General features: G+C 54.0%; 1 protein-coding gene across 3 annotated transcripts in view; it reads right to left on the bottom strand.

Annotated features, from left to right (window-relative positions):
* DIXDC1 (DIX domain containing 1) overlaps nucleotides 1-18,756 on the bottom strand; it is a 44,674-nt gene extending 25,918 nt beyond the window's left edge. Inside the window, exons 1-4 of one of the 3 annotated variants that reach the window (XM_064173058.1) lie at nucleotides 18,677-18,756; nucleotides 2,479-2,608; nucleotides 1,275-1,400; nucleotides 3-252 (exon numbers count right to left, since the gene is read on the bottom strand). In XM_064173058.1, coding sequence (XP_064029128.1) covers nucleotides 3-252; nucleotides 1,275-1,400; nucleotides 2,479-2,608; nucleotides 18,677-18,733 — 563 coding nt within the window. In that variant the 5' untranslated portion in view covers nucleotides 18,734-18,756. Of the gene's footprint in view, nucleotides 1-2; nucleotides 253-1,274; nucleotides 1,401-2,478; nucleotides 2,609-11,933; nucleotides 11,993-16,281; nucleotides 16,490-18,676 lie in introns of those variants that run through there. The other 2 variants (XM_064173057.1, XM_064173059.1) reach the window with 2 other exon arrangements.
* Nucleotides 18,757-18,873: the final 117 nt, after the last annotated feature.

Below are 18,873 nucleotides of genomic sequence, written 5' to 3'. Positions count from 1 at the left end.
ACCTCTGTCTGTGCCTGAGCAGGTCCCGGCCGGACTGCAGGACGTCCTGACGCACCTCTGCCAGAGCAGCCACTGCTCCCTGTGCCACTGCAGCTGCTGACCGAGGCCTGTGACTGCCACAAGATGCTGACAGGCTCTTCCCCACCACGCCAGCAGGGCTGTGATTCATTCCTCTCCCAGAGCCTGGCTTGAAATGGGCAGCTAAGGCCAGGATCAGCCTCATGATAGACTTCAAGTTCCCATCGACGATATCTGCAAGCAAAGGCAAGGACACTGCCACGAGCAGAGTGCCACCCGAGCTGCCACCCGACCAGCCAGCAGTGGAGAGAGTGCAACCCCACCAGGCAACTGCATTCCAGCACCGATGGTTAGCTCCCACTCCATTTACAGCTACTTCTCAGTGCCTGCAGGGAACCTCCAGGAAGGCTGGGGAGGGACTGTGCAGAAGGGCTTGGAGAGGTAGGATGAGAGGAAGTGGAACTCCAGGTTGGAACTGGAGCAGGGCAGAGTTAGGTTGGACATCAGGAGGAAGTTCTGTGCAGAGAGGGTGGTGAGACACTGGCACAGGCTGCCCAGGGCTGTGCTTGAAGGTCTGCCCCTGAAGATATTCAAGCTGTGTCCCTGTGCAGCCTGCTCCAGCTGGAGGTGTCCCTGCTGTCTGCAGGGAGGTGGACAAGATGCCCTTGGAGGGTCCCTTCCAACCTGATGCAGTTGTGAATCTGTGAATCACTGCTTGCTCTGTACTGTGTTCCCCTCTCAGCAGGCAGCAAACAGCAGGGATCAGGATCTGTCTTCTACCCCACAGACCCCCCCCTGCACACACACACCCCAGCAAACCCTGTGCTGTCTGACTAATCCCTGCCATGCACAGCACTTTGCCTATTGGGTCTCCTTCCTATCAGTTACAGGCCATGGGAAGCACTATCACAGCCTTCCAGGGGGGGCAGAAACATATCTCCCATGTCTCATTTCACACCAGCAGGTTTCTATGACTGTAGGGAAAGGCTCTGAGTCTCTCCTCCCCACTCCACCATCCCATGAGTGCAGACTGGCAGGAGAAGAGGCACTTTAGTTCCTGTGCACTGTGCTGCTGCAAGCAGGCAAAACCAGGAGGATCATCCACACCCCCAAACCTGCCACTAAACCAGAGGAGAAAACAACCCAAACCCAAAATTCCTTCCCCCAACCCCAAGACATTGCCTGTCTGAGATGAAACAAAGCCAGAACCAGGCCTTCCACAGATGGCATCAGCTGTGTGAGTGCAGGGCACCTACCTCTGGCTGCTGTCTGGTGCATGCGGATCTTTCTGGATGCCACGAACTGTAAGACCTTCTCCACATTCTCCCTCATCTCCTGCTGGCTGGTGGGGTTGGCCTGAATGCCATTCAACTTCTCACCAGCTAAAGGTGTGAAAACAGGGAAGAACTGAGCCACCTGGTGCTGTCAGAGGGATCTCTAGAGGTGCAGGGCTCTCTTCTCCGGGCGCTGCAAGAGGCTTCCTGTTGTGCTTATGGCCAGTGCTAGGCTGGAGACTACAGGGGGGGATTCTGTGTGAAGATGCTAGAAGCCTCCCTCAGGTTCAAGACAGAACCAGTGCTGTGTTGGGAGCACCTCTGTGAAAACACATTAAGAAGAGGTAAAAACTGCTGGGCAACAGCTGGCAGGAGAGAGGAGTCAGAGTGTGTGAGAGAAAACTCTGCAGGTGTGGAGGTCAGAGAAGGAGAATGGAGAGGAGGTGCTCCAGGCACCCTGCAGCCTGTGGTGAAGACTATGGTGGAGCAGATATCCACCCTGCAACCTGTGAAGGGCCCCATGGCAGTGCAGGTAGATGTGCACCAAAGGAAGCTGTGGCCCCGTGGAGAGGCTGTGCTGGAGCAGGCTCCTGGCAGATGGAGCCACAAGTCCATGAAGAGGAGCCCAAGCTGAAGCAGGGCTGTTCTTGAGGACTTCACAACAAGGAGCAGTTCTGCAGCCTATGGGCAGGACCCACGTTGGAGAAGCTGATGGAGCACTGTCCCCCACGGGTGGGACCCCACAGTGGTGTGGGAGAAGAGTGTGAGGAGGAAGGAGCAGCAGAGGCAGCACATATTAAACAGACCACAATTCCCATCCCCATCTCCCTGCGCTGCTCAGAGGGAGGAGGTGCAGAATTCAGAGGGAAGCAGGGAGGATCTCTGCAAGCAGGTCACGCTCTCAAAGCTGCCACATCCTAACCCCATTCCACCTATTCCTCTACATAACTCCATCCCAGCCTCATGGCAATTACTGTGGTGCCTGCTCAAACAGAAGGAGCCAAACAGAGCTGCAGCTCTGATCTGCTTCCTAGCTGTTTAAAGTCACTCCTTCCCTGCCCTGCGAGCTCTGACACCAGGGTGAACATCTGCCAGCGTGCCTGCCAGCTGCCAGAGCCAAGGGAAGACCTTCTGCAGGAGATCTCTGACTGCAAGGGGAAAAACAGTGCCATATGGCATCACTGACCTACAATCTCAACGAGCAGAGCAAGGATGACTCCATCCCGCAGGTCTTGTCTCAGGTCTTGGACTGGCTTCACTGCTGGCTTCTTCCTCAGCTGGGAGTTCACCCAGGCCACATATGCCTGTAGCTGTTGCTGAGGACAGAAAGCAGAACACTCACAGGTCATTGCCATTTTCAGGCACAGCTCTCACCTTTAATCCCCTCCATTTTCACAGCCCTCACTGCCTTTTGCCCCTGAAAACCAATCCCAGTGGGCTCATCCCGCAGCCTGCTGAGCGCTAAGGGACATCAGGGCACGCTGTGGGGCAGCTCACTCCCTGCCAGGACAGGAAGAGCAAGCAGGCAGCAGGACAGGGCTCAAAGCACAGCTGAGAAGAGAGCTTTACATCACATTTCACCTAGGCTGGTGCCAAACCAATGCTGGCATCCCCTCCTTTGCGGTGCCAGAATCGGGTCGCTCGCAGCACTTAGCATCCCACCCATACAGCTCCTCTCCACGTAGCAAGGCAGTGGAAGACCCCCAGTGCAGAAGCAGAAACCCTGCCTCATTTCCCTTTTAACCACTTCCAAAGATAGTTGGGCATAGTTAAAAGCCCATCTCGGATTTCTCGGAGGAGACAACAGCCTCCCTCCTCCACCCTCCCAGCGGGGCTCCTGCAGGCGAAGGATGCATCCTGCTGCGGCAGCCTCCTCCCTCCAGCTCCCTGCAGCTGCATCAGCGTTTCTGCTGGCCCCATTTCTATTTCAGGACACATGCAAACTGCCTTGCCACAGCACTTCACACCTGCCAGACCTGCCAGCATGGGCACTGCCTTTCCAGCAGCTCGGATGCTCCACAGAGGTGAGCATTTTGCCCCAAAGGGAAGAGCAGGTTGGCTGAACCTCAGGCTTCTGGGCAGCATTAAGTGACTGAAAGGCAAAGAGCAACTTCACAGGACTTCTCCCCTTCCATCCTGTGATGGTTTGGGTGTTACCTGACCCCCATACTTTGGAAAAATCACCCAGACTAGACTCAGTCCATCTGGAAATTGAAGAATGAAGCTTTCTATGTACAGCTTAGCACAAGCTACAAGCAGAGGTTCACTACAGCTATAGACACAAATAGACAAGTTAAAGTCTAGTACAGCAACACAGCAGCCCTCCCAGAAACCAGAGTGCCCAGGAGGGGCTCCCAAGCACCCTAACACCTTCTCCCCAACCCCTCTACCTTACCCCAGACTTTGCCTTACGCTGGAGGTCGTTTGGAGGGTTGGCCAAAGGGGGTTAGGAAGCAGATGGATTAGTCACACACACAGCAGGTTAGGGTAGAGAGAGAAATGCAGCCCAAAAAGCCCAGAGAGAGACTCTCTTATCTATATTTATGTTCTTCTCCATCTCAGCAAGCCCATGAGTGCAGCAGACATCACCACTGTTTCCTTTTCACAGCCTCTAGTCTAATTCTTCTCACCAAAATATCCCAGCTGGGCTCAAACTAGCACACATCCCCCTCTCAGCAGCACTTCCATGGCGTGGAGGAGCACTGGGAGCACAGAAATCCCTTGGGGCAGGGCTGGTGTGGTCCAGGGAGGGTAAACAAACTGATCCCTTGATAGGATTACCTCCCTTTTCACTAAGCTGCCCATTATTCTGCCGGTGCAGCAGGTTGTGAGTCTCCATTCCACATTATCTCAGCAGTGTCACTCAGAGTTGATGCTTTTACAGCCCATCAAAGTCCTGTCTGATCATGGCTTCACTCTTAATTATCCTGACATAGGAAATCCAACTCTAATCACACCATGGTTTGGTCTGCTGCTTCAGAAAGGTGACTGGACCTGTGTTCAGCCAGTGGGGCTCAGCCTTGATAGAGGCTAACCACAGAATGAGGCTGGGTTGGAAGGGACCTTAAAGATCATCTAGTCCCAGCCCCCCTGCCATGGCCAGGGACACCTTTTGTCGTGGCACAGATCACTTCACAAAGCTCCCAACTGTTAAACTGTACTCATTCCACACAGCCTCTCCCAGCCTGCAGGAAACCTGCAGGTTTTAGGAGTCTATATGGTTCTTCCACTCAGACATCTCTGTTTTCATACAATCTGGGTTGGAAACCACCCTACTGAGACCATCCACTCCAACCAGCAACCCAGCACCACCATGGCCATTAAACCATGCCCCCAGGTGCCATGGCCACAGGTTTCCTGAACCCCTCCAGGCATGGGGACTCCCCCACCAGCTCCCTGGGGAGCCTCTGCCAATCCCTCACCACTCTTGCAGCAAAGAAAATTTTCTTCCTCTCCAACCTACCCCTCCCCTGGCACAATTTCAGGCCATTTCCTCTCCTATCACCTGAGACCAGGGAGCAGAGCCCAACCCCCACCTCACTGCAACCTCCTTTCAGGGAGCTGTAGAGAGCAATGAGGTCTGCCCTCAGCCTCCTCCTCTCCAGGCTAAGCATCTCCAGCCAGACCCTTTCACCAAGCAGTTTGTTTCCCACCCCCATCCAGACCCTTCACCAAGCAGTTTGATTCCCACCCCCAGCCAGACCCTTCCACCAAGCAGTTTGATTCCCACCCCCAGCCAGACCCTTGCACCCAGCAGTTTGATTCCCACCCCCAGCCAGACCCCTTCACCAAGCAGTTTGTTTCCCACCCCCATCCAAACCCCTTCACCAAGCAGTTTGATTCCTACCCCCAGCCAGACCCTTCCACCAAGCAGTTTGATTCCCACCCCCATCCAGACCCCTTCACCAAGCAGTTTGTTTCCTACCCCTATCCAGACCCCTTCACCAAGCAGTTTGTTTCCTACCCCATCCAGACCCCTTCACCAAGCAGTTTGATTCCCACCCCCATCCAGACCCTTCCACCAAGCAGTTTCTTTTTCACCCCCAGCCAGACCCTTCCACCAAGCAGTTTGATTCCCACCCCCAGCCAGACCCCTTCACCAAGCAGTTTGTTTCCTACCCCCATCCAGACCCCTTCACCAAGCAGTTTATTTCCTACCCCCATCCAGACCCCTTCACCAAGCAGTTTGTTTCCTACCCCCATCCAGACCCCTTCACCAAGCAGTTTGTTTCCTACCCCCAGCCAGACCCCTTCACCAAGCAGTTTGTTTCCTACCCCCAGCCAGACCCTTGCACCAAGCAGTTTGTTTCCTACCCCCAGCCAGACCCCTTCACCAAGCAGTTTGATTCCTACCCCCATCCAGACCCCTTCACCAAGCAGTTTGATTCCTACCCCCATCCAGACCCCTTCACCAAGCAGTTTGATTCCTACCCCCATCCAGACCCTTTCACCAAGCAGTTTGTTTCCTACCCCCATCCAGACCCCTTCACCAAGCAGTTTGTTTCCTACCCCTATCCAGACCCCTTCACCAAGCAGTTTGTTTCCTACCCCTATCCAGACCCCTTCACCAAGCAGTTTGTTTCCTACCCCTATCCAGACCCTTCCACTAAGCAGTTTGATTCCCACCCCCAGCCAGACCCTTCCACCAAGCAGTTTGATTCCCACCCCCAGCCAGACCCTTCCACCAAGCAGTTTGATTCCCACCCCCAGCCAGACCCTTCCACCAAGCAGTTTGATTCCCACCCCCAGCCAGACCCTTCCACCAAGCAGTTTGATTCCCACCCCCAGCCAGACCCTTCCACTAAGCAGTTTGATTCTTACCCCCAGCCAGACCCCTTCACCAAGCAGTTTGATTCCTACCCCCATCCAGACCCCTTCACCAAGCAGTTTGATTCCTACCCCCAGCCAGACCCCTTCACCAAGCAGTTTGATTCCTACCCCCAGCCAGACCCCTTCACCAAGCAGTTTGATTCCCACCCCCAGCCAGACCCCTTCACCAAGCAGTTTGATTCCCACCCCCAGCCAGACCCCTTCACCAAGCAGTTTGATTCCCACCCCCAGCCAGACCCCTTCACCAAGCAGTTTGATTCCCACCCCCAGCCAGACCCTTCCACCAAGCAGTTTGATTCCTACCCCCATCCAGACCCTTCCACCAAGCAGTTTGTTTCCTACCCCCAGCCAGACCCCTTCACCAAGCAGTTTGTTTCCTACCCCCAACCAGACCCCTATCACCAAGCAGTTTGTTTCCTACCCCCATCCAGACCCCTTCACCAAGCAGTTTGTTTCCCACCCCCAGCCAGACCCCTTCACCAAGCAGTTCCCCAGTGTTTAACAGTCTTTATGCATCCACCAGGAAGCATTTTCAGCAGATTTTAAGTGGTCTCTGCTAAAGGCAAGAGGAGGTTGACATTATGAGGAGAGAAGTCAGTGCAGTGGGATTCAGGAGTGACATTTAAAGCCATGGAAAGGAGGAATTTGAGGCAATGGAACATGGAGGTCACCATTACAAAGTAATTCCCCACTTGTAGCTGCTGTAACACAGCAGATTCAGGCTTCATCAGCAGACTGATTCTGTTTGGGTTTGCTTTTTTTTTCCCCTTCCCCAGTGAAGCATAAGATTTTCCTAGCAGAGGTGTTCAGCCAGTTGAACTCATCACCATTTCCTCATCTTCCATCCAAGAACTAGAAGGATCTACTGACTGCAGCAAGAACCTGGACTGAAGCAAAGATGGAAACTCAGGGAGTAAGCTGGCACTGGACTGAACTTACCATGAAAACTAACAGAGAGAAAAGCTGAGAGACCCAAAAAATGGCAAAGTGCTCTTCACTGTGTGAAGGGACAAAGCCCTCAAGCTGCTCAGCACAAATCCCAACAGCTATTGTCAAGCCACTGAGTCAAAAATGATTCTGTACCTCCTCCATGTGCCCAGGTGGGCAGCAGAGCCAATGGCATCCTGGGCTGGCTCAGGAGCAGTGTGGGCAGCAGGACAAGGGAGGTTCTTCTGCCCCTGTGCTCAGCACTGCTCAGGACACACCTGGAGTGCTGTGTCCAGTTCTGGGCTCCTCGTTTCAAGAGAGATGCTGAGGTGCTGGAAGGTGTTTGGAGAAGGGCAGCAAGGCTGGGGAGGGGCCTGGAGCACAGCCCTGTGAGGAGAGGCTGAGGGAGCTGGGGGGGTGCAGCCTGCAGCAGAGGAGGCTCAGGGCAGAGCTCATTGCTGCCTGCAGCTGCCTGCAGGGAGGCTGTAGCCAGGTGGGGTTGATCTCTTCTCCCAGGCAAGCAGCAACAGAAGAAGGGGACACAGCCTCAAGCTGTGCCAGGGGAGGATAAGGCTGGATGTGAGGAGGAAGTTGTTGGCAGAGAGAGTGATTGGCATTGGAATGGGCTGCCCAGGGAGGTGGTGGAGTGGCTGTGACTGGAGGTGTTGCAGCCAAGCCTGGCTGGGGCACTTAGTGCCATGGTCTGGTTGCTTGGGCAGGGCTGGGTGCTAGGTTGGACTGGCTGAGCTTCCAACCTGCATGATTCTTGCTTGACCTGTCCTCTACCCCCTCAGACTCCCCCTGCACACACACCCCCCAGCAAACCCTGTGCTGTCTGACTAATCCCTGCCATGCACAGGACTTTGCCTACTGAGTCTCCTTCCTATCAGTTACAGGCCATGGGAAGCACTATCACAGCCTTCCAGGGGGGCAGAAACCTATCTCCCAGGTCTCATTTCACACCAGCAGGTTTCTATGACTGTAGGGAAAGGCTCTGAGTCTCTCCTCCCCACTCCACCATCCCATGAGTGCAGACTGGCAGGAGAAGAGGCACTTTAGTTCCTGTGCACTGTGCTGCTGCAAGCAGTCAAAACCAGGAGGATCATCCACACCCCCAAACCTGCCACTAAACCAGAGGAGAAAACAACCCAAACCCAAAATTCCTTCCCCCAGCCCCAAGACATTGCCTGTCTGAGATGAAACAAAGCCAGAACCAGGCCTTCCACAGATGGCATCAGCTGTGTGAGTGCAGGGCACCTACCTCTGGCTGCTGTCTGGTGTATGCAGTGAGGGGTGGGCAAGATGCCCTTGGAGGGTCCTTTCCCATCCAATGCAATCTGGGAGTCTGTGACCTCTGAACAAATCCCTTTAGCTGCCACTTGCTGGGTTTATAACCTGGTAGGGCTGCCAGCTACACCCAAGAGCAGAGAGGGAACAGCTACTGCTCTGTCTCGCTCCCCCCTCTTGCTTCCTCATAACTGAGTAATTAGCCCAATGCAATTAGACAAATCCTTCCTCCATCCACTCAGCAGCTTTCTGCTTCTCCCTGCACTTTGCTTTCAGCCTCTGTGCTTCTGTGCTCCACAACCTCCCTGGGTAAGGAGACACTGGCACAGGTTGCCCAGGGAGGTTGTGGAGCACAGAGAGAAAGGGTGAGGAGGAGATACTGGCACAGGTTGGCCAGGGAGGTTGTGGAGCACAGAGAGGGAGGGTGAGGAGACACTGGCACAGGTTGCCCAGGAAGGATGTGAAGCACAGAGAGGGAGGGTGAGGAGACACTGGCACAGGTTGCCCAGGGAGGTTGTGGAGCACAGAGAGAAAGGGTGAGGAGGAGACACTGGCACAGGTTGCCCAGGGAGGTTGAGGAGCACAGAGAGGGAGGGTGAGGAGACACTGGCACAGGTTGCCCAGGAAGGATGTGAAGCACAGAGAGGGAGGGTGAGGAGACACTGGCACAGGTTGCCCAGGGAGGTTGTGGAGCACAGAGAGAAAGGGTGAGGAGACACTGGCACAGGTTGCCCAGGGAGGTTGAGGAGCACAGAGAGGGAGGGTGAGGAGACACTGGCACAGGTTGCCCAGGGACGTTGTGGAGCACAGAAGTGATCAAAGATCACATTCTGTGCTTCTGTGCTCCTCAACCTCCCTGGTGGTGCTCAGGGCCAGGCTGGATGAGTCTTTGAGCAACCTGTTCTGGTGGGAGGTGTCCCTGCCTTTGGCAAGGGGTTGGAACTGGCTGAGCTTTGAGGTCCTTTCTAACCTAAACCATTCTATGATTCTATGTTCCAGACCTTGGGACTCAATGGGGCTCACACTGCTCTACTCCTGCCCCCACACTTCTCCCCAGCCCAGGGCTTTCAGAAGCAAGCCCAGCCTAGTGTAAGATAGCCTCTGCAGAGCACACCAGGATTATGGTGGGGCTAAGCTTAATCCTATTTATGTTAACACAGCTTTGTGTGCCAAAAAAAGGCTTGGTCTACCTGGACCTTGCAGTTCCCTTACCTGAAGAAAGTTGGAGCCCAGCTTGCTCCAGCTCCTAGGCAGATCAGTGTAAGGTGTTTATATCCAAGCCACTCTGGAAGCCTTAAAGGACTTTGCAGGGCAGAAGAAGGTTGTTGGGTTGGGGTTTTTTTTTGACTCCAAGCAGAGGACTAGAGGTCAGCTGCAGCTGTAAGGAATTTCCCAGCTGGCAAATGAAGAGATTAGCACCTCAGAAGGCAGAACATAGCTCAGGGCTGGGTTTTACTTGGGATCACATTGCCTAGAGAAGTGCCTGGGATCTCCTGGCTAGAGGAAAAGAGGTGCAGAGGTGAGGAGCTGGCAGCTTTGTGCTTTCAGCTGGCAGGAGGAAAACAGCCTTCTGGGCTCAGCACTTCTGTCTCAGGCTGTAATCCTTTACTGGTCATGACAATTAGGTGTCATTGCCTTGGTGCCTTCCACAGGTGGAAGAAAAGGAGCAGCTCCATTGAAAAGCTCCTCCTTCTGCTCATTGAACCACTGCCACTCACCACCTGCTGCCCAGGGCTCAGGTTTCTCCCCTCTCAGCCACAGAGGTGGATCACAGTGCATGGATGGGCTGCTCCTGTCCTTTATTAGCAGTGCCACCAGCTGAGAAGGTTCATTTCCCACCCTTCTCTGAGATCAGTTTCTTGCACACTTTGAAGTTGGTCATATTTTCATTCTTGGATAAAATCTTCCTTCTTGGACAAAAATCATTCTTCTTGGACAGAATCATTCTTCAGCAGGCAGATGCCTGACCTCCTTGCTGCCATAGCTCTACAGAATGGTTTGGGTTGGAAGGGACTTTAAAGATCACTCAGGGCAGGGACACTTCCCACCAGTCCAAGTTGCTTCAAGGCTTCATTCACCCTGGCCTTGAACATAGAATGGTTTAGGTTGGAAAGGACCTCAAAGCTCAGCCAGTTCCAACCTCCTGTCATAGGCAGAGACACCTCCCACCAGCACAGGTTGCTCAAGGGCTCATCCAGCCTGGCCCTGAACACCTCCCTGGGCAACCTGTGCCAGTGTCTCCTCACCCTCCCTCTCTGTGCTCCACAGCCTCCCTGGGCAGCCTGTGCCAGTGTCTCCTCACCCTCCCTCTCTGTGCTCCACAGCCTCCCTGGGCAGCCTGTGCCAGTGTCTCCTCACCCTCCCTCTCTGTGCTCCACAGCCTCCCTGGGCAGCCTGTGCCAGTGTCTCACCACCCTCACTGCACAGAACCCTTTCCTAACATCCAGTTTCAATCTCCCCTCTGCCACTTTAAACCCATTCCCCTTCCTCCTGTCATTACCAGACCTTCTCAATAGTCCCTCCACAGCCTTCCTGTAGCCTCCTTCAGATACTGGAAGGCCACTCCAAGGTCTCCTCCAAGACTTCTCCAGGCTGCACAGCCCCAGCTCTTTCAGCCTGTCCTCACAGCAGAGCTGCTCCAGCCCTCTGATCACCTCTGGGGTGGGGGAGCATCTACAACCTCCCTGAACCTATTCCAAAGTCTTCCCACCCTCAGTGTAAAATCATGTTCCAGAAGACCCTCATAACACTCAGCCTCTAGGTAGAGATGACTTCCCTGCATTCATGAGGTGCATTTGGATCCATCCTTGGTGCTAGATTTAGGGAAGAACAACATTTAGAGTCATAGAATCAGGCAGGGTTGGAAGGGAGCACAAGGAGCAGCCAGCTCCAACTCCCCTGCCATGCCCAGGGACACCCTACCCTAGAGCAGGCTGCACACAGCCTCAGCCAGCCTGGCCTCAAACACCTCCAGCCATGGGGCCTCAACCACCTCCCTGGGCAACCCATTCCAGCCTCTCACCACTCTCCTGCTCAACAACTTCCTCCTCACCTCCAGCCTCATTCTCCCCACCTCCACCTTTGCTCCATTCCCCCCAGTCCTGACACTCCCTCACAGCCTCAAAAGTCCCTCCCCAGCTTTTTTGCAGCCCCCTTCAGATCCTGGCAGGCCACAAGAAGGTCCCCTGGGAGCCTCCTCTGCTCCAGCCTGCACAGCCCCAACTCTTTCAGTCTGTGCTCACAGCAGAGCTGCTGCAGCCTCTCAGCATCCTCCTGGCCCTGCTCTGGACACTCTCCAGCATCTCCACATCCCTCTTGTCCCAGGGGCTCCAGAGCTGGATGCAGGACTCCAGGTGGGGTCTCAGCAGAGCAGACTTCACTTTGCACTCGATGGCCTGTGCCCAAGCAGCAGGTCTAACAAGGTCAAGGCTAACAGCCCTCACCCTCCCAGGCTGGCCCCAGTATGAAAGGCATTCAGTGTCCTGTCTGCTCAGAGCACTGAACCAAACTGCAGCAGCAGCAAAGCTCAAAGCTTTGCCTAATTGCCCCAGGGGCCAATGGTTAAGGCCTTTCGTGATTCAAGCTTCCTGACGTTACCTTAATTAGATGGGAACTGCAATTTTCCATCCCCTCTTCCTCCAGCTCGGTTTTTAATGGGTTCCTCGGAGCAGGCTTTTGTAGGAGCAGAAAACAAACACCGGGGAGCAAGGGAAATGTTTCTTTTCAGGGCTACGTTTCTGCTGCTTTTGCAAGACACTTCGGTGCCACTCTGATGTTTTGAGGACCTCTCCTCACCCAGGCAAAAAGCTGAGCCACAAAGAGACCCTTCTGCTGCCAGCACTCTGCAGCACATGATTCACCCTGAAGCATCAGCTGCTTCCCCTGCACAGACACCCAGTCTGAGGGCTGCTAAAACAAGCTGCACTGAGGCATTCCCTGATGCCTGGGCAGAGAACAGGAGCATTGTTTCTGACTGAGCAGGATGCACTCACCAGCCCTGCACAGACAGGGCAGAGCAGCTCGGTGAGGAGAGGAGCAAGCAGCAGGAGTGGCCAGCATGGTCTGTAGGCAAGGAGAGGAGAAGGGACACCCACTGAGATTGCCTGGGCAGGGATGAAAGGCACTAAAGACACATTTAGGGCATGGAGCCTTCCCCACAGGGCACTAAATGGACTCGTACCCTTCCCCACTGGGCACCAAAGGGACATGGAAACAGGTACCCTTCCCCACTGGGCACCAAAGGCACATGGAGGACAGGTACCCTTCCCCACTGGGCACCAAAGGCACATGGAGGACAGGTACCCTTCCCCACTGGGCACCAAAGGCACATGGAGGACAGGTACCCTTCCCCACTGGGCACCAAAGGCACATGGAGGACAGGTACCCTTCCCCACTGGGCACCAAAGGCACATGGAGGACAGGTACCCTTCCCCACTGGGCACCAAAGGCACATGCAGGACAGGTACCCTTCCTCACTGGGCACCAAAGGCACATGGAGGACATGTACCCCTCCTCACTGGGCACCAAAGGCACATGGATGACAGGTACCCTTCCTCACTCTGGGCACCAAAGGCACATATAGGACTTGTACCCTTCCTCACTCTGCCAAGCAGCTGTCAGCTTGGCAGCCCACTTTACCTCTGCATGCCTCAGTTTCTAGCTCGGAGGCAGCTGCCCTCGTTTCCCCTGCTGCCTGTGAAGTGCTTTGCTGGCTGTAGAGCTCTGACTGTTGCTGTGCCAGGGCACTGTAATCGCCCTGCCAAAGGACATGCACTGCTACGCAACCGAGCAATAGCCTGGCTTAGACATGCAGTGAACCTGGGGCAGGGATTGCAGCCCAACTGCTCAGCTCCTAATCCTATAGAGCAGTAAATACATCCTCCCTTTGCTGGCAGTCCCCTTGCTGGCCAGGAACAAGGGCTTTGGGGAAAAGTGGTGGCAACTCGAAGTGCAGGGTGCTGCACTTTGGCCACAGCAACCCCATGCAGAGATACAGGCTGGGGTTGGAGTGGCTGAGAGCAGCCAAACAGAGAGGGATCTGGGGGTGCTGATTGATACCTGCCTGAACATGAGCCAGCAGTGTGCCCAGGTGGCCAAGAGAGCCAGTGGCATCCTGGCCTGCATCAGGAATGGTGTGGCCAGCAGGAGCAGGGAGGTCATTCTGCCCCTGGACTCTGCACTGGTTAGACCACACCTTGAGTGCTGTGTTCAGTTCTGGGCCCCCCAGTTTAGGAGGGACATTGAGATGCTTGAGTGTGTCCAGAGAAGGGCAACGAGGCTGGGGAGAGGCCTTGAGCACAGCCCTACGAGGAGAGGCTGAGGGAGCTGGGATTGGTTAGCCTGGAGAAGAGGAGGCTCAGGGGAGACCTCATTGCTGTCTGCAACTACCTGAGGGGAGGTTGTGGCCAGGAGGAGGTTGCTCTCTTCTCTCAGGTGGCCAGCACCAGAACAAGAGGACACAGCCTCAAGCTGTGCCAGGAAAAATTTAGGCTGGAGGTGAGGAGAAAGTTCTTCCCTGAGAGAGTCATTGGACACTGGAATGGGCTGCCCGGGGAGGTGGTGGAGTCGCCGTCCCTGGGGCTGTTCAAGGCAGGACTGGACGTGGCACTTGGTGCCATGGTCTGGCCTTGAGCTCTGTGCTAAAGGGTTGGACTTGATGATCTGTGAGGTCTCTTCCAACCCTGATAATACTGTGATACTGTGAGACTGTGAACTCCTGCTAGAACAAGCTAAAGTTCACTTCTGTGGACACCCAGGAAACCCCAGCTGGCTTGGGCTGAGGTCTGTAGTGCAGGATGTCTGCAGCAGGATGACAATGCAGCAGCTGCTCACCCTCTGGCAGGTCAGACACACAACCTGTGCCAGGTTCAGGTGGTTCTTCAGGTGCCAGCCTTTCTCACCCTGACCAAGGAAAGGGAAGTACAATTGGTGGATCAAAACAGCAGGACAGAACTGCAGGGTCTCTTGCTCGCTTCCAGCTGTCCCTGTGATGTGATGCCCTCGACAAGCCACTTAACCTCTCTGTGCCATAGCTTCTGCACTTGCACAATGGATTTTCATGTCCCTTCTGTTCTAACCTGCAGCGTGTGATGTGGCAGAGAGCTGCCAAGTGGCAGCCATGGGGGTGAATCTCTGTTTATGGGCATTTTTCCCCTCCACAGCTGAGCAGTCTGTGGGCAAAACCAGTCAGGGTCAGGCCAGCACTGCCTGCAAAACTTCTTTTTGCTGCCATTATGATATTGTTAGTACACAGCTCACTGTCAGCTCACACCAGAGAATGATCTGCTGCCCTCAACTACAGGAAGTGTAAGCCTGAGCTGAAGCAACGCCTTTAGTAGAGCTAAAACTGAGCCACTCTGCGGAGGAGGGGATGGTTCACAGAGTTCCACAGAGCAACCAAAGGAGACCTGTGGCCTGCCTGCAGCTGCAAAGCTCAAGTTTCACCCCCAGTTTGTTTTCACCACCGTGACTCGGTGCTCAGAAACCCAGGAGGGTTCCTCATGCGCTGCGAGGAATGGAGCGTGGGGCACAAGAGGCAAAGCTTTGCAAGGATGAGGAAGCACTGAGCAAACCCTAAGGGGTTTTGCACTCTGAGAAAGCAAAAAGCACACCAAGAGACCATCCCTGCCAGCAGGCGAGGGAGGACACAGCAGCCACTGCGTGCTTTCAGCACAAGCCCTCTCAGTTTTCTTCCCTTGTCAGCTCGCAGCCAGGAAAACGAAGCTCCAGCACGGTCCGCACAGAGCACAGCCAGGCACAGAAACTCCCCAGCACAACTCATTTTTAAGCGCCCCCTAAAAAGGAGGAAGCTGACAGCAACCTGCACTCCCCATTGCATTTACAGCATTCCCGTCTCGGGAATGTCTTAGCACTTCACCCTCCTGATATTATGGTTTGTCAGACTTCCTACAGCAGCAGAACCAGCAACTAAAGCACACTTTCAACACTCTTTTTTCCTGACCAAGATGAATTTGTTTGTCAGACTTCCTACAGCAGCAGAACCAGCAAATAAAGCACTTTCAACACTCTTTTTTCCTGACCAAGATGAATTTGTTTGTCAGACTTCCCACAGCAGCAGAACCAGCAACTAAAGCACACTTTCAACACTTTTTTCCTGACCAGGATGAATTTGTTTGTCAGACTTCCTACAGCAGCAGAACCAGCAACTAAAGCACACTTTCAACACTGTTTTCCTCACCTGGATGAATTTGTTTGTCAGACTTCCCACAGCAGCAGAACCAGCAACTAAAGCACACTTTCAACACTCTGTTTTCCTCACCTGGATGAATTTGTTTGTCAGACTTCCTACAGCAGCAGAACGACCAAATAAAGCACACTTTCAACACTGTGTTCCTGACCAGGATGAATTTGTTTGTCAGACTTCCTACAGCAGCAGAACGAGCAACTAAAGCACACTTTCAACACTGTTTTCCTCACCAAGATGAATTTCAGGGCTCTAATGGTTTCGGTGCCCTACAGAACAAGATGAGGACTGAAAAAAAACAACCCCCAGCCCTGCTCTTTGTCAGTCTCTGCCACGAAATAGGTATCCACAAAGCTTTGCAACACAGATTTCACGCCCTCGGGTTGTGCACCACAACCTGGCTGCGGTTTGCATGGTTTATTGGGACAACTGCAAAGCACCGCAAAGAGAATGAAAACTCCGAGCTAAAAACTGCTGTAAAAGAGCCACAAACTCCTTCCCACCCCCACCTCCAAAAAAACAACCAACCCCCACGACCCAAACTATTGCTGACCTGCAGCCCTTCACCCAGGCTGAGTTTTCCCTTAGGAAGAAGCTGTCCCAGCCCAAAATCTTTGCTCGTTTTACTCCTTCTCCGTGGCTGAAAGCGCTCGGAGCAGCAGGATGCGCAACGAGCCTTGAGAGAGGCTGCACTAAAGCAAAGCTTCCTTGCCCCTGGCGAGACACAGGCCACGCATTTACCTCCGTGAAGCCTTCCTGAAGCACATCCAGCAAACTGCCCCTGGCCAAACAGGAGAGCATTCTCCACCAGCCCACTGAGGGCAGAGGCTCTCAGACGGTACAGGGCAAATCCTCCAGCTCTCTGCACGACCTCTTCCTCCTCCTCTTCCTCCCAAAGACAAAGAGTTGGAGCTCATGGGGAACCACGTTCATAGTCCCATATGTGCAGCCCGTTAGCGCAGGCAGCGCAGCCCAAGGCACGGCTCGCACTGGGCATGCTCGGGAGGAAGCGGCCGGGGCGGGGGGGGGGAGCAGCCAGGGATGTCACCCGGTTGCTATGGGAACGCGTCGGCTTGCGAGATGCAGGCGCGGGAGCTGAGGCAGAGAAACATCTGAAATCCATTTCCAGCAGCCCTGCTCTCACAAAAACCTGCTGTGGAAAAGAGGTTTGGGTTTTTTTTTCCCAAACGCAGCCAGCCCTGCACGGTGTGGGGGCAGGGACACAGCCAAGGAGCAGCAAGGAGCAGATGCCTTGCTCGGCTAGGAAGGCAAAAGCAAAGGCTGCTAAGAGCTGCCAGCTTCAACTTTAGCAGCAGTCACTCTGCATCCCCGAGGAAGAGTTGAGATTGTTCAGCCTGGAGACGAGAAAGCACTGGACAGACCCCAGAGCAGCCTTTCAGTACCTGAAGGGGGCTACAAGAAAGCTGGGGAGGGACTTTTGACAAGGGATGTGATAAGCCAAGAGGGAATGGATTGAAGTTGGTATCAGAGTTGAGGATATCCTTGCTCACTGCAGAGAGATTGGATTAGATGACCTTCAAAGGTGCCTTCCAACCTAAACTGTTCTATGATGCTATGTCTCTATGACTCTGTGCTTCTATGACTTTATGTTGCCAAGACTCTATGATGCTATGATGCTATGATTCTATGACTCTAGGATTCTGTTTCTATTACTCTATGATTCTGTTTCTAAGACTCTATGTCTCTGTGTTTCTATGACTCTATGATCCTATGACTCTGTGATGCTATGATTCTATGTTTCTATGACTCTGTGATCCTCTTTCTATTACTCTGTGATTCTCTGTCTCTATGACTCTATGATGCTCTGATTCCATGACTCTGTTTCTGTGACTATATGATTCTGTTTCTATTACCCTATCATAGAATAAACCAAGTTGGAAGAGACCTCCAAGACCATCCAGTCCAGCCTATCACCCAGCCCTGTCAACTAGATCATCTCATCCCACTGACCTCTGCCCACCCATCCAGCCTGGCCTGGTCCCTCTGTAGGGCTCTCCTACCCTCCAACAGCTCCACAGCTGCTCCTAGCTTGGTGTCATCTGCAAACTGACTGCTGCTGGACTCAATCCCCTGGTCCAGATCATCAATAAAGATATTAAACAGGACTGTGCCCAGCACTGATCCCTGGGGCACACCTCTAGTGCCAGCTGCCAACTGGATGTGGCACCATTCACCACCACTCTCTGGCCCTGGCCCTCCAGCTAGTTCTTGACCCATATCAGAGTGAATCTGTCCAAGCCAGGAGCTGCCAGCTGTGCCAGGAGCTTGTTGTGGCAGACAGTGTCAAAGGCTTTGCTGCAGTCCAGGTAGACTCCATCCACAGTCTGCCCCACATTCACCAGGCAGAGAACCTGATCATAAAAGGAGCTCAGGTTGATCAGGCAGGACCTGCCCTGCCTAAACCCATGCTGGTTTGGCCATCCTGAACGTGCTTTGTGATGGCACTCAAGATGTTCCGTTCCATGCACGGAGGCCAGGCTGACAGCTCTGGATTTTTTATGATGGTTTATGATGATGATGATGATGATTTATGATTCTGTGTTTCTATGACTCTATGATGCTATGATTCTATATCTTAGAGCTTTATAACATCATCATTAAAAAGCTTTTGAATGTTTGCAAAAAGAAGGAAAAAAAAAAACCCAAAGCCCAATCTCAGCCTTTCACTCAAAGTAATGCTTCATCATTTCCCCTGAAGATGGCTGCAAAACGAAGGGCATGAGCTGGTGATATCAAAGGGATGTTCACAATCAACTCTTCCTGCTGTGAGTGACCTTCAAACCAAGCACGCAGGGTGGATGCCAGTCTGGTTGGTGGCATTGCCCTCTCCTGGCCAGCTTCAGCAGATTCAGAAACAAAGCTTTGTGAGGCCACGACTGCAGCGAATAGCAAACAGTGCTGCCAACACCTTTGTGTCGTCGCCTCCCACCAAGCATCCAGAACAGAGATCGGACACAGAAAGGACTCCTGGAAGCTCAAGGAGGACGCAGCAGGTTTTGCTGTGTGCGTCGAGCCCACCGCAGTGCCCGTGCTGGATGCCCAACTCCTCCCCAGCTCCCCATCAAGCACCGAAAATAGAGTTCGGACACACACAAAAGGACTCCTGGCAACTCACGGAGGATGCCGCAGGCTGTGCTGTGTGTCGAGGCACAGCGTCCATCGCAGCGCCCATGCCGGATGCCACAGCTCGACTCAGTGCCAGGGGCAATGTCCCAGCGCTGCTTCCCCCTTGAAGCCTGAGGGGGCTAAGGGAAGCCCGGGCAGGGGGTGGCACGGGCTAGCCCGGGGTGCCATGGGCCCTGCCGCGGCCGG

This window comes from Pogoniulus pusillus, chromosome 38, assembly GCF_015220805.1.
Source record: "Pogoniulus pusillus isolate bPogPus1 chromosome 38, bPogPus1.pri, whole genome shotgun sequence".
NCBI classification, from domain to species: domain Eukaryota; kingdom Metazoa; phylum Chordata; class Aves; order Piciformes; family Lybiidae; genus Pogoniulus; species Pogoniulus pusillus.
The sequence above is the reverse complement of the archived record's forward strand: the minus strand, read 5'-3'. Positions and strand labels throughout refer to the sequence as shown.